The following is a 12,753-nucleotide window of genomic DNA, read 5'->3' as shown; positions in this document are numbered from 1 at the left end:
TCCACGGGGGGTCCGGCTCGCCGGTCTCACCTCACCTCACCCCGGGGGACGCGGGAACGACGCAGGCGACGATGCAGGGTGCACCTCTCCTCGAGAGCCGCGAGTCCTGGCGACACAGGACACGATGGCCCGGCCACTGCGCCGGCACTGAGGCTACGCCGCAGCCGAGGCCTCCTGGTGCTCGCGCCCGCCCCCCGCTACCCCCACCCCGCGGCCCGAAACTCGGATCCCCCACTCCGTGCCCTTTCTCTCTGCTCCTCTCTCTCCCACCCGCACGCTGTATGCGAGCACGACGAGGACAGACCGAGGCCCGAGCCGGGTAGCGACTCTCCTGCCCGCGCGAGATGCGGGCTTTCTCTCTCTCTCCCTGTCATTGTGCGCGGGTAGGTTCGTCTCTCTTCTCGCTCCTCGGGCACCTACTCCTGCCCGCACGAGATGCGGGCGTCCCTTCTCTCTCGCACTCGCGGCGCAGGCATGCGGGTGTCTCGCTCCTCCGCTCCTCGGGTTTCTTACTCCTGGCCGCGCGCCGCCCCACTCTACCTCACTGTCCGCGTCCTGTCCCGACTTATTTATCTTTCTTTCTTCCCTTCTCGTTTTTCCTCGTTCCTCCATCCACAATTGTTTTCCTTTCGGCGGAAAAAATTGCACGTGCAGGGGAGTACTTCCTGCTTAGCGTTACCTCGAAGCAACTCGCCGCGATTTCTTTGATGCGCTTTCTCGCGCCGCCATGTTGGGGTCAAAAATGGCGAATTAATCCACTCGGAAGGTCACGGTTATCCGTTGCGGCGGTCGCGGTTCAAGGTTCATGCAAATCACGGGACGGTAAGGGATATGTATGTTTCTTGAGCTGTGGGGGCAAGGGGCAGGTTAAATGGTCGTCTCGGTACATAAATTCTCGGCGGCCGCAAACCAATATGGCCGCCGCCGGCGGTTTTCATACGTCCCTGCGCGCCGCCGCCGCGTAAACCTCAAAAGCCACTGTAATCATGACATAGGACGTATTGATCAATTAAAACGTTCGATGCGATGCATCGAATGCAGGGACGCGTTAGTCAGACCCGTGTTTATGCAAATCCGAGCCGGCTTCGCGTATTTCTCGCGAGGAAGCCGATTATCGTGAGAGGTTAAACGGCCGTTTCGAGACATAACCTCTCTAGGTCGGACGAGAAACTGCTTTATCGACCGGGAGCAAAGGTTGCACGCACGTCCTTGACACCTTCCTCCTGAAGAGACAAGGCCAGCCTTTATTTCTCTTTTATTTAGTCCCATCGTCCTGGATGATCGATTCGAGGATCTCGAAATCGAGTGGCTTTCCAGGATATTAAGCGGATCAGGAGCGATCGATTACTGGAACACTTTCATTCTTATCGCGCGACCTTTCGATCCGTTATCCAGTTCCCCATTAGGTGGTAATTAGGGAATCAGCGATGTAATTATCGATAGCTGATCTGCGAATTTTTATAACCTTCCAACTGCCAATATTTATCATCGAATAAAGAATCTTTCGCAAAGTTCCAGCGTGAATTTCACTTCTGAAAATTTCCATCCCCTCGGTTTCACGTGTCGTCCACCTCCTGCATCCTTGGAGCAAAGTTTCTCTCGTTTTCCGGAAACGCGGAGATCGGTATCCTCGGGCCCGGCCCCGATAGCGATTTTACGCGTCGCGGAAACCGCGCGGGCGTCACGACGCCCATTGTAAACGGCCGACAATGGTGGAAAACGCGAGCGGCTCTCCCGCTCGGGAAATAGACTTTGCTCCTTTTGTCTTCTCCTTCCTGCGGTGGCCGAGAGGTAGACGTCGACCGAGCCTACCCCCAAACCTGGGGATTTTATTTTTTAAATATTCTTTCCACCCCCTTTTCATATTTTATTTTAATTTTCAGGATTTTTCGGCAAACCCGGAAGAGTGACGTCGACCGAGCCTACCCCCAGACCTGGGGATGTTATTCCTTGTAATACTTTTTCTCCTCCCATTTCATATTTTATTCGGAACTTTCACGTCCTTTTGACAAAGTCGAGAAACAGACGTCATTCAAGCCTAACTCTAAACGTGGGTATTTCTTTTTTAAATATTTTTTCCAGCCCCTTTTCATATTTTATTTTAATTTTCACGTCTTTCCTGACAGGATCGAGAGATAGACGTCGGTAAGAACTGGGGATTTTACTTTTCTCCAATTTTCCTTCCACTTTTTACATTTTAATTTAATTTCCACGTATCTCTTGACAGGACTCTGAGAGAGGTAGCCGAGATATGAAAACCGGAGTCCTCTTCAGGAAGACTTCTTTCTACCACGCTCTTAAGACGCCAATATTTCTGTTTCCTCAAGGCGAATTAATTTCTCGATGTTTTTATACTTCTAGGAAAAGGACTTCCTCTCTTGATGAGATTACGGAGCAGGCGCCGAGGTAAATAAGGACCTCGTCGATCTATTTACCCTCTTTTCACGGATCTCTTTTCCGATTTTAGCACCATTCAGTCCGGAGAGGTGTATAACGCGAGTTAGTTACTTCTTCCCGGAGAGAGGGAATATCCTTTCCGGTCGTCCTGCGCCTCTTCTGGGAGATGCGGCCGATATAAATCCGCCAGGATTCAGGGTCGAAGACTCGCGTGCCGGCCGAGCCTTGGAGAGCACCTGGTGGCTATTTAAACGGCGCTTTTATGCAAACCTAGGAATAAATCAGCACGCGCAGACCTTACTCCAATTTCCGCGGGTTTCGGTATTTGCGGATCCGCCCGCGTGTTTGTCCGCACTTACCCCGATCCGCGGAGTTTCCGCAAATCGCGGCCCGATGCGATCCTTCGGGCTCGTCTCCGTCTCGATCGCCCAATTCTTCTGATAAGATCGAAAAAAGCCTCCTGACATCTAAACTAGGAAATCTAGTCCAAGACTGTTATCAATGTCCTTTGAAATTTCTTGAGAAAAAATTCTTTCAATCCAGATTTACTTTCTAAGGAAACGGGTGGACTCGCGTCGTTGATAAAAATTCGAAATATCTCCTGATAACGCTGCAGAGCACCCCGGAATAATTAATAAGCTTCGGAGGACTCCTCGGCGGGCGAAACTTGGCTTTACAGGATTATCCCGGCAACAACTGTAACTTTTACCATATTCAGATTTACCTGACGTGCCCGAATTTCCGTATCCCGTATTCCGGTTCAACTATCGAACTAATGTCGAGTGGTACAGGAAGTTCCGGAAGTGCCCCGTTTCGGAAATTCTAAGGACGTTAAGCGTCGGCCATAAATGAGCGGAAAGGAGCGAAAGGGACGAAGACGGGTGCAGATCGCCTCGTAAACGTTAAAATGTGATTTTGCAACTAATTCGGCGGATTTACTTTGCACGTGCAAGTTCTATTACCGAGTCTTTGCATTGATCCTAAGGCAATTCCGGAACCATTTACGGGATATGCCGCTGAAACTACAAATTTTCCAGCCCATTGGCGTTATTACCTGCTCCGCGATATTGGCTGCATAATGCGCTTTAAATGTCGCCCACACAATTACGCAATATCCAGCGTAACGCAAAACGGCGAGATTTACGCCCGAAAGTTTCCCAAATAAAATTTCGGGATATGAATTGCACAAGAATTCCCGGATTTCCTATATTTAAAAATGCGCGCACGGATTTAATACAAGGCAACTTTTTTAAATAAAAATGGCGTTCTTACCTGCTCGGCGATTTTGGATGCATAATGCGCTTTTAATATCGCCCACACAATTACGCAATATAGAGCGTAACACAAAACGGCGGGATTTACGGATATGAATTGCATGAGAATTTCTGGATTTCCTATATTCAAAAATGTGTGTACACATTTAATACAAGGTAAGTCATTGACGAAAAAAAAATAAAAGGAGAACAAGGAAAATTTTTCGGTCGCTCGCGCCGGATTTTCCGGACTCTTTGAATTTTCGGTAAAATCCTGGATTTAGTCTAAAAAGGTTTCACGAAAATTTCTGGATCTCTTTCACTCAAGGATCTACCCATGGATTTGATAACTTTTTGAAGGAAAAAAAAAGGAAGAAGAGAAACCAAGGAATTATTTTCCGATAATTCGCGCTCGATTCCGCGGATTCCCGGAATTCCGGGTGATATCGGGCATGAATCCGTGCCGATTCGCCCGCAATTTTGGTTCCCGCGAGATCATAATGCCGATGAATATTTCGGGCGCCTCTCGCAATGTTTCGGGGTAATCTCCGGGGCCCGTGTTATCGATTGTCGAACGCGCAAATGGTCTCGCCCCCGTCTGGTAAATGCGCGATTAACGCGTCGAAACGGATCCACTTGATTTGCATAATTCGCGAGCCGGGGGATCCATCCATCCCTGAAATGGTCGTTTTCTGGTGGTGGATAGGAGGACCTCAAGGACGACCTCCCAGGATTACTGGGTTTCTTGGGAGAGCCATTCGTCATCGTCCTCGTTATCTCTGAGTCTGAAGCACTCCCTCCAAAATCTGTCCATGGTGTGATAAAAATGGGCCTGGACGTTGGACAGACTATGAGCCTCGTCGGTGTATGTGACTTGTTCGAAAGGGATGTCCTCCTCTTCCAGAGCCTTGGCGAGCAGCAAGGATTGCTGATAGTGCACGTTATCGTCGCCTGTTCCGTGGATCAGCATCAGCTTCTTCCCTCGAATTCCCTCCACTCTTCTGGTCACGTCGCTGCAGTTGTAGCCCATCGCGTTGTCCTGCTCCGATGGACACCCCATGTACCTCTCGGAGTAGATCGTGTCTATAAACAAATCGCTCATAAACTTGACCTTCTGATTAAGGGGACGTAAAAGTGGCATCGATCGTTTGTGAAACTTTTCTCCAACCTGGTACACCGAATTCCCTCAAACCTTACAACCTAAATACGAAGGCTGTAAGAACGGGCCTAACACCCATGAAATTTCATTTTTATTACATTTGTTACTAGACATTTGAGAAATTATTTATAAAACATGAAATTTCAACGGTGTCAGAACTTTCCTTATCAGCTTCCTATTCGTATTGCACCTTGAAACAATTCCGTGTATCCAGTTCGGAGGAAAGTTTCATCGACGAGACATTGACATGACCTTAAATAAATATTGAAATTTTATAATATCTACGGCGAAGAGGTAAATGTATAATTCTGCTGTATGGGTTTCGTGGGTACTTTGGGTGTATAAATTCTGGAGAAAGAAAAAAAAAAAGAATAGTAATTGGTTCACTCACTGTAGTAGATCCAGGAGGTGACCGGGGCCACGGCGATTCCGCACTTGAAGATGTTCTGGACATCCGTGGCCAGGATCATGGACGTGGTGAAACCTCCATAGCTCCAGCCCCAAACTCCGACCCTGCGCGGATCGATCCAAGAGTACTTACTCAGGAGGTACCTGAAGCCAGGAAGTCATGAGAGACCGATTTAGACATTTCCCTGAGGCCTCCAATCAGCCATGAACTTGGATTTTTTTCTCTTCAAGGTCTACTAACTTGGTAACCTCGATTTGGTCCTCGACCTCCCCGGAGCCGAGCCGCTTATACGTGGCGTGTAAAATCTTGCTTCCTCTGAAAGCGCTTCCACGACCATCTATATAGGCGTAAATTATGCTTCGGTTTGTCGTCAAGTACGATTGGTACCCATACCCTGAAGTGTCAATTATCCGAAGAGTGTCCGGTGCGCCGTACCTGGGGACAAGATATTGTTTACAGGGACCAAAGCAACGGCATCAAATCGTTTTTCATGGGGCATTAATTATGTATGATCGTCAGGTCCACTGTAAAAGTAAAACACAATGATACCCTGTAAAAAAAAGAAATACCGCAATTTCGGTGACATTTCCAAATTTATCAAAGGCGCATTAATGCTCCTCCTCAATTTTCTAGGATTGTGACGCGATGCTATGGGGTTTTAATTTAATTATGGCTAGTGCCTTGTGCAGGAATTTGTATGGGGTATCGGAGAGAAGGGTGTCCGAAATGCCGTATAAAATTTAGATCCCGAAGAGTGGACAAAACAGGGGCATTAAACGTTCATAATGGCCTGGAAAATGTGCCGAAGGGAATCCGTGCGAGCCCGGCCCTCCGAGATTGCGCATCATTCCGATGCATTTTTCATGAAGTATCGCGTCCTCGCGTACAGGAATAAACTGCAACTGCGTAGCAGGCTCGCTGTAAACACGTTAGGGAGAAACAGAGCAGTTCACTCATGTACTTCGAGTCTGGAGGGCTCATGAAAGAAACATCGGTACTTAATCCCCGGTCGTTGGATTCGTATCGGGCCGACTTCCGGAGCGGCGAATAAATCGAGGTCCATTCAAGAAGCGGAAGGTCAGGGGTTGTTCCGTGCAGAAAACCTGGGGTAAAAATACCCCAACGAGGCCCTCGAAGTTGCATGATTTATATCGGAGTACGAGGCCTTTCCTGATGCGGTGATTAATGAAGGGTGGAGGATTAACCGGATCGGGTGCGTTGAGCCCGAGGCTTAAAATCCAGAAACCGAGCTCGATGTTTCACTCTCCTTCAACACCTACTCGATATACACCCCAAGATGTATGCATCGAGGTGGGTGAACTTCAGGGTGGCTTTTCCCCTGGAAGTGGGGAAGAATGATCGGCAAGGTGGATAGATAGGCGCCTAAATGCGTTTGGGAAATGGCAGGATATTTTACCACGGGAAAAAGTCACTTTCCGGAAGAATTGATATTCTCGCTTCGAGTGCATCTTTACTGGCTCCTGTCAAAAAGGCGAAAAAAAAAAATAGAATCGATCAAATTAAGGCGAACCACGACTACACTCAATTTTTTTTAGCTCAGCTTCGACTAATCTTGACATTTCTTTTTATACGTAAACGTGATAGAATTAACAGTGGATACACTTGCATGAATTTCAAGCAATATTTATCCGCCATTAATGATAATAATTTTGTGTATCGAGTGCCAAGTAACTAGAGTTCAACGCGACATTTGATCAGATGGATGACATTATCTTTGTACCTGAACATTAGGGGTGGATTTCTTTTGGCGAAATTATTTCCATCATATAATTGTTATCTTTGGTAACGTTGATCATTTCTAGAAAATCAATTTCGCGAGAGTTTCCTTTGGTGAGGAGCATTTAGATCGCCGCTGGCAGTTGATTCTTCGTAGAAAGTAAAGTTTTAAAGTGTGGAATCGAGGAGCCGTACTCGCAATGAAGGATACTCACACGTTAAGGATCAGAGGGTAGCTCTTCTTCTTGGAGAAGTTCGGCGGGAGGAGTAATCTAACTTTACAGTCGTACCCATTGATATTAACGGTCAAATCCTTGACTGTCGGCTGCGTTCTGGCGGCCAATTTTTCTCGAAGGGGTTTGTTCTCCTCCCAGGAGGTAACCAACTTGTGATTTGAATCGTAAATCCGGACGGTGGAAGGATCGGGTCCTAAGCAAGTTAGGGAATAATGCGACTTGTCCCTGGAGAAACTTGCGCTAACGTAGGTGCAATTGTTCCCTGAAATCAAATAAGGAGGCGCGCACGAATCGTCAGGAAACTCTTGGAACCTTGTGAGAACCTCTGATAATTCTATCCCACGATATTAAAATTAATATCAATATTCGGAGGACGTAAAAGGCAGCATGGCACTCCGAGAGATCAATCATTCGTAAAACTTTTTCATGGAAACGAGTGTACCGAATCGTTTCAAATCTCTGCAGCGTCAATGCGAAAGCGCATGAAGTTTCATTTTCTTTTCTTTTTTCAATTTGAAATTGTATGGTTGTTAGGACCTTCCTTATAGCCTTAATATACGATTAATAATCGACAGAGAAATTAATTTCTCCTTTACCTTCAGGAGACTTCTGGGCACAGGAGAGGCATATCGGGTCCTTTAGTCGATGCACATCCACGGAATAGAGATTCCTCTGAGAAGCGTGGTTCTCACCTGTGGCCAGGTAATAAACCGTCTTCTCATCCACCCCTAGAATCGACTGGACCGATATTTGCCCCGGGGTCAGGTCGACCTCGTTCTCCAAAACGCCGTCCTTGTACTCGTACCTGGTCAGGTGGTTGTACCTGCCAGCCGAGGTGTTGGTTCCCTGGTATTTCGCAAGGAAAAGGTACTTATCCTTCAGGAACACAGCTTTCGGGACGTGCACCCATCCCTTGGTCTCCTCCAACGTCAAAATATTAGTCTTCTGTCCCGAAGTCTCATACGCCGTCAGAACGCCGACATTCTGCATTCGATTGGTCCAAACGGCAAGAATGGTCTCCTTATTCAACCAAGTGACAAAGTAGAGTATATTATCCCTATAAAAAATTACTCCATCACTCACGGTACATAAATTAATATTTCTTTTTTTATCAACTTACGTCCCAACGATCGACTTAGGCGCCTTCAATCTAATCGCCGATGAGGTGACGTCCGTCAGGTCGACGACAGACAACGTCACGGTAGGATTCGCAGTCCCAGCCTGAAAGTCAGTTTTCCATTGACATTATTCAATATTAACATGTAATAACTTACAATATTAATTTTTCTTTTCTCGTATGAAACTTCAAGAGGTGTAAAAATACATGTAAGTTTTAGTTGATTCTTATCAATGGGCAGCTGGTCATTATCGCAAGTATTCAAATGTCCCCGATTTTGCGTAACCCTCTGAATCGAGGATAATGGCAGAGCATTGACAAATTGTCATCGTTTCCGAAAGACCAATAATACTGTCTTGGCCTGGAAACAGCCGTTCCCGAGGGCACCGAAGAAGAGGAATCGCGAGTATAAGAGCTCGAAACGGGATAAAGCTTTCCAGGTTTGCTCGAGCTTTTGTGCCGGTGCAATTGTGTGCACGTGCACGGACTGCACCGAGCTAATAATTCCCTGGCCAGCACACATGCACTTGCAGATGCACGTGCATGTTTCCGCACATTCACCGGAGGACATATCGGGGAGATAAACATCCATTAAGGACAAGCGGACCGGATAACCCTTTCATGCCGAAAGGCCTGCCAAGACATTTATGGACAGTTAAAATGGCCGAGGTCGCGTCGAAGATGTTTTTCCAGAATCATGAGGACATTTGATCTCGATTTAAGACTGAGAGAAAAAAAAAACATAGTCGGTTGAAATATGCATTGCGATAACAAAATGCAATCAAATAAGTCGAGAGAAACGAAATTCCTTTACGTCGACATGAATTTTTTCCTCTCGATAAAATAATTCTTTCTTGCGATTATATATGATTATATAATGGACTCGAGGATCGATCGAGTATCCATAATCGCTACGTCACCTTAGGATATCTGATGCTGACTTTCTTGGGGTATTGATAATTAATATCTCCAGGTTCACCATAGTAAGGATACCAAATTTCGCCGACGTCAGTGTCGTCATAAGTTCCATAAGCGAGGTACTTCCCATCGGGCGAGAACCAAAGTGCCGTTGCTGACCCGATAACTTCCTCTGAAATTCAGAAATAATCCGTGATATTCCCTTCCCTCCGAAACAGATAGTGTTGAAATGAAGGAAGAAACGTATAAAATCGGGAGAAAATCCCGGGAAAGTGTGGGATGATACGGGACGACGTGAGACGACATAAGACGACGCGAAACGACGTAAGAAGACTCGCGAAGGCGTGTAGCGAGGATTTATAGACGCGGTTCATTTTTTTTTCTTTTCTTTTCTTTTTTCAAATTTTTTGTCCAGGACCTTCATAGACCCAGTCGCCGCGTCCATTGAAGACCACTCCTTCCTTTCCATCGGAGGTCAATTTTCGGATTTTCTTTACGCCGTGCGAGGTGTGACGATAGTAGATATTGTTCTTGCGGACGTAGACCAACCCATTGCCAACCGGAGCCCATTTTGCAACGGAAAGGTATTCGTTTTCGGCTAATGGCTGGTACGTGCTTTAAAACACAAGAAAAAAGGCGTTTAAACGGGTTCCAGATCACTACGGTACTCTTAGACTACAGATTCCACGGGAAGAGAGGAAGTAATCCAACCGAGTGGCGTCCGGTATCGCCACTTTGTTTTCATTCCAAAGACAGAGGCGAATTAGTCCCCTAAATTAATTGCAACGCATCCTTACTCCTGCTCGACGTCGTAGACGGTGAACTTCCTGAAGGAGGAGTGCCGGAATCCCTGGAACAGGACAAAGTCACTCGGAATTCGATTAATGCCGATCGCAGATCATCTCACCTTAATCTGATCGAACCCGATCAGTAGATACTTTCCATCAGCTGATAAGGAGTAGTAGCTCGTGTCGTAGCCTGCCTGGAAATGATATAAGTGATAAGCGCCTTGTCTAGCCAGACATCGATAAACGCCGATTTTTCGTACTAGCCGAAATTTAAGAAGGGAAATTCTTTAAAACCTTTTCGCTGCTTGAAAATAGAAAAAGAAAAAGAAAAATACGGAAAAGCGGGTTTTTCAGCATTTTCGTGTTTTTTAATTCGGGCGACGATAATGGCGTCGTAACAAGAGGCGTTTAACAGGTCCAGAGAGGCATCGTCCGGACGATAGCTAAGGTTTACAGAGGCCCGTTTACACGCGGGGTTTACGGCCATCTTTTATGTACACCGTTTATGCATTTTCCGGGGTACTGAATACTCCGTGAAATGCGACCTCGACAATGAAACTCGGGATATCGTGCTTTCCTCTGTTTAGCCGGCTCGGTCTTTCTATAGACGTCTGATAAACCCCTCGTCGATTGTTCTTATTTAGCTATCCTATCTTCTGCTGAGAATCGGGCAAGAGACGCTCACCAGCACGTTGCACTTCAGGAACAAAGTGACGTTCCTTGTGTTTGAATCGAACTTGTTTATGTGTCCGGTTTCTCCGTCCAGGTAGATGAACTCGGAAGAGGAGATCCAGGTGCCGTTAAATGTTGTTGCCGCGTACTCGTCCGAGTAGCATTCCTCCAGGTAAAAAGGATGTACCTTCGAGGTGGTCTCTCGACGTCGGTGGAGGTCGGGCCTCGCCGAGGCCAAGGAGAAGACGAGGAAGAGGAGAGCCCTCGAAAGCGCCTGGAAAAAGGGGAAAAACGTTAATTCCCTATCCCTAAACATAATCTAATGTTTAGATATATCGCTCAACCCTGCGTATATTCTTCAATCCCATTAAAATGATAAATTTACACGGATTGCATTTAAGAGAAAAATGTTATTCCGGGGTGAGCTAGATTCACTCATTTTTCTTGGTCCAGACTTTGGAATTTCGTGACGCCTTCTTTAAAGTCTTTTTCTTTTTTTTTTCACAAACAATATACCAATTTCATATGATTTAATTTAAAAGCGCCGTAAATATATGTTATATACACAAAGCTATAACGTGCGGAGTTACAATATTCGTTCGGAAATTTAGAATAAATGTGTGCGGATTCACCGTAAATGCGATTTGTAATTGTTTTTGCCGCAAGTTTTGTATGTAGAAAAATTCCTTTGTCGTTTAGAAATATTTTTAGCGGGGTACCCTGGTCATTTCGGAGCGGAGTCAATGCAATTTCATCCGAGAGAACCGGTCGGAGGAGATCCAAGAATGTTCAGCAGTGGTCACACCTGTCGCGAGACCTGGACGCGACTGATAGCCGATCCCTCGGGCGGCAGGTGAAGAGCCACAGGTGCCTCCACCTGATACTCGAGAGAGGGATATCGTCGACACGAGGACTTATGGCATATACGATATACATTCGGCCCGCCATTTCGCCCCGATCGCGAATTACAGATCAAAGACGTACTAGCGACATACGATAGAAATCCCGGTCTTCTTCAGACTTTCGAAAGTCCTGCTATCGAAAGCGTGCCAAAGTTTCATGTCGCCATTTGTCGTGCCATTTCGACCCGCCGTCTAATCACGACCGGGAAAATTCGTGACATCCGTGATTGATATCTCCTTAATACATCATAAGGAAGTATGAAAAAGAGGGTCCTTATCACCGAAATTTCAGGCTGAATGATAGTGACCAGGAAGACTGAGCGTACATATACGCTAATGATGCAAATGGGTTAATTCACATCCACGGATTCCGTTCGATGATTACCGAACAAAACCCACCTTTATTAAACAAGGAAACCTATGTGTCCATTGGTCACGCTTTTGGATTTAAAATAATCTTTCCTACGGCGCATTTTTTTTTAATCACTCGACATTCACACTAAGCACGCTATTAAGAACTTTTAAGAATTATAGTCTAATGTCGGGATAAATTTTACGGATTTAATGGAAGTCTCGGAATTCTTAAAGAAATTCGCCGGTTAATGATTTATGAACATTATGCATGGTCTGTATCTTGTTTAATGTTCATCATGATATGATAACGATGTCAATGTAAACTGGGTAAAGGACGTACGAGCGATCGCTGTCCTCGAGGGATTTCCATTTTCGAGGATATGCCACTTGGGACGTCGCGGATATCACCGACGTCGCGGATAACACGGATCTCCTTGCTGATCACTCACATCTCCGGATCATCCCGGGTCATACTGGGATATTCGCAAATCGTATGGGTGTTATCCGACCAGTAGAGTGGCCATTATCATCGCTTAAAGAATTCAGCGTGATACGTCATACTCGTGCCCCTGAGTACGTCACCGACGACCAATCACGGCTAATCATACCTTTTGTACTTCGCGAAGTATTCCAAGCACATGATCATATTTCCCCTAAATCTTTAAATCTCAGCGTGCAAATAAATATTCCCCCGGTTCAAATAAATATTCATAAATATTCCCCCGGTTTCTCCACGCGGAAATAAATGATAGCAGGTCTTTTTTCTGCACAAAAAAAAAGAAATTGGGATGATAAATCAAGCTTCGGTGAG

At 46.1% G+C, this 12,753-nt stretch overlaps 1 protein-coding gene across 2 annotated transcripts; it reads right to left on the bottom strand.

Annotated features, from left to right (window-relative positions):
* Nucleotides 1-3,776: 3,776 nt before the first annotated feature.
* On the bottom strand, nucleotides 3,777-12,401 carry LOC105694273 (venom dipeptidyl peptidase 4). 2 transcript variants are annotated; one of them, XM_012414781.2, is made up of 12 exons: nucleotides 12,283-12,401; nucleotides 10,700-10,960; nucleotides 10,134-10,208; nucleotides 10,024-10,076; nucleotides 9,645-9,841; nucleotides 9,229-9,398; nucleotides 8,312-8,412; nucleotides 7,788-8,248; nucleotides 7,171-7,453; nucleotides 5,459-5,653; nucleotides 5,201-5,361; nucleotides 3,777-4,733 (listed from the first exon to the last, which is right to left on the bottom strand). In XM_012414781.2, exons 1-12 carry the CDS (start codon nucleotides 12,310-12,312, stop codon nucleotides 4,384-4,386), a joined length of 2,337 nt encoding a protein of 778 aa, XP_012270204.1. In that variant the 5' UTR covers nucleotides 12,313-12,401; the 3' UTR covers nucleotides 3,777-4,383. The 2 variants fall into 2 exon arrangements, with proteins under 2 accessions (XP_012270204.1, XP_012270205.1); XM_012414782.1 differs by lacking the exon at nucleotides 12,283-12,401 and adding an exon at nucleotides 11,406-11,633.
* Nucleotides 12,402-12,753: the final 352 nt, after the last annotated feature.

This window comes from Orussus abietinus, unplaced genomic scaffold (assembly GCF_000612105.2).
Source record: "Orussus abietinus isolate OABI.00-Male unplaced genomic scaffold, Oabi_2.0 scaffold6, whole genome shotgun sequence".
Classification (NCBI taxonomy): domain Eukaryota; kingdom Metazoa; phylum Arthropoda; class Insecta; order Hymenoptera; family Orussidae; genus Orussus; species Orussus abietinus.
The sequence above is the reverse complement of the archived record's forward strand: the minus strand, read 5'-3'. Positions and strand labels throughout refer to the sequence as shown.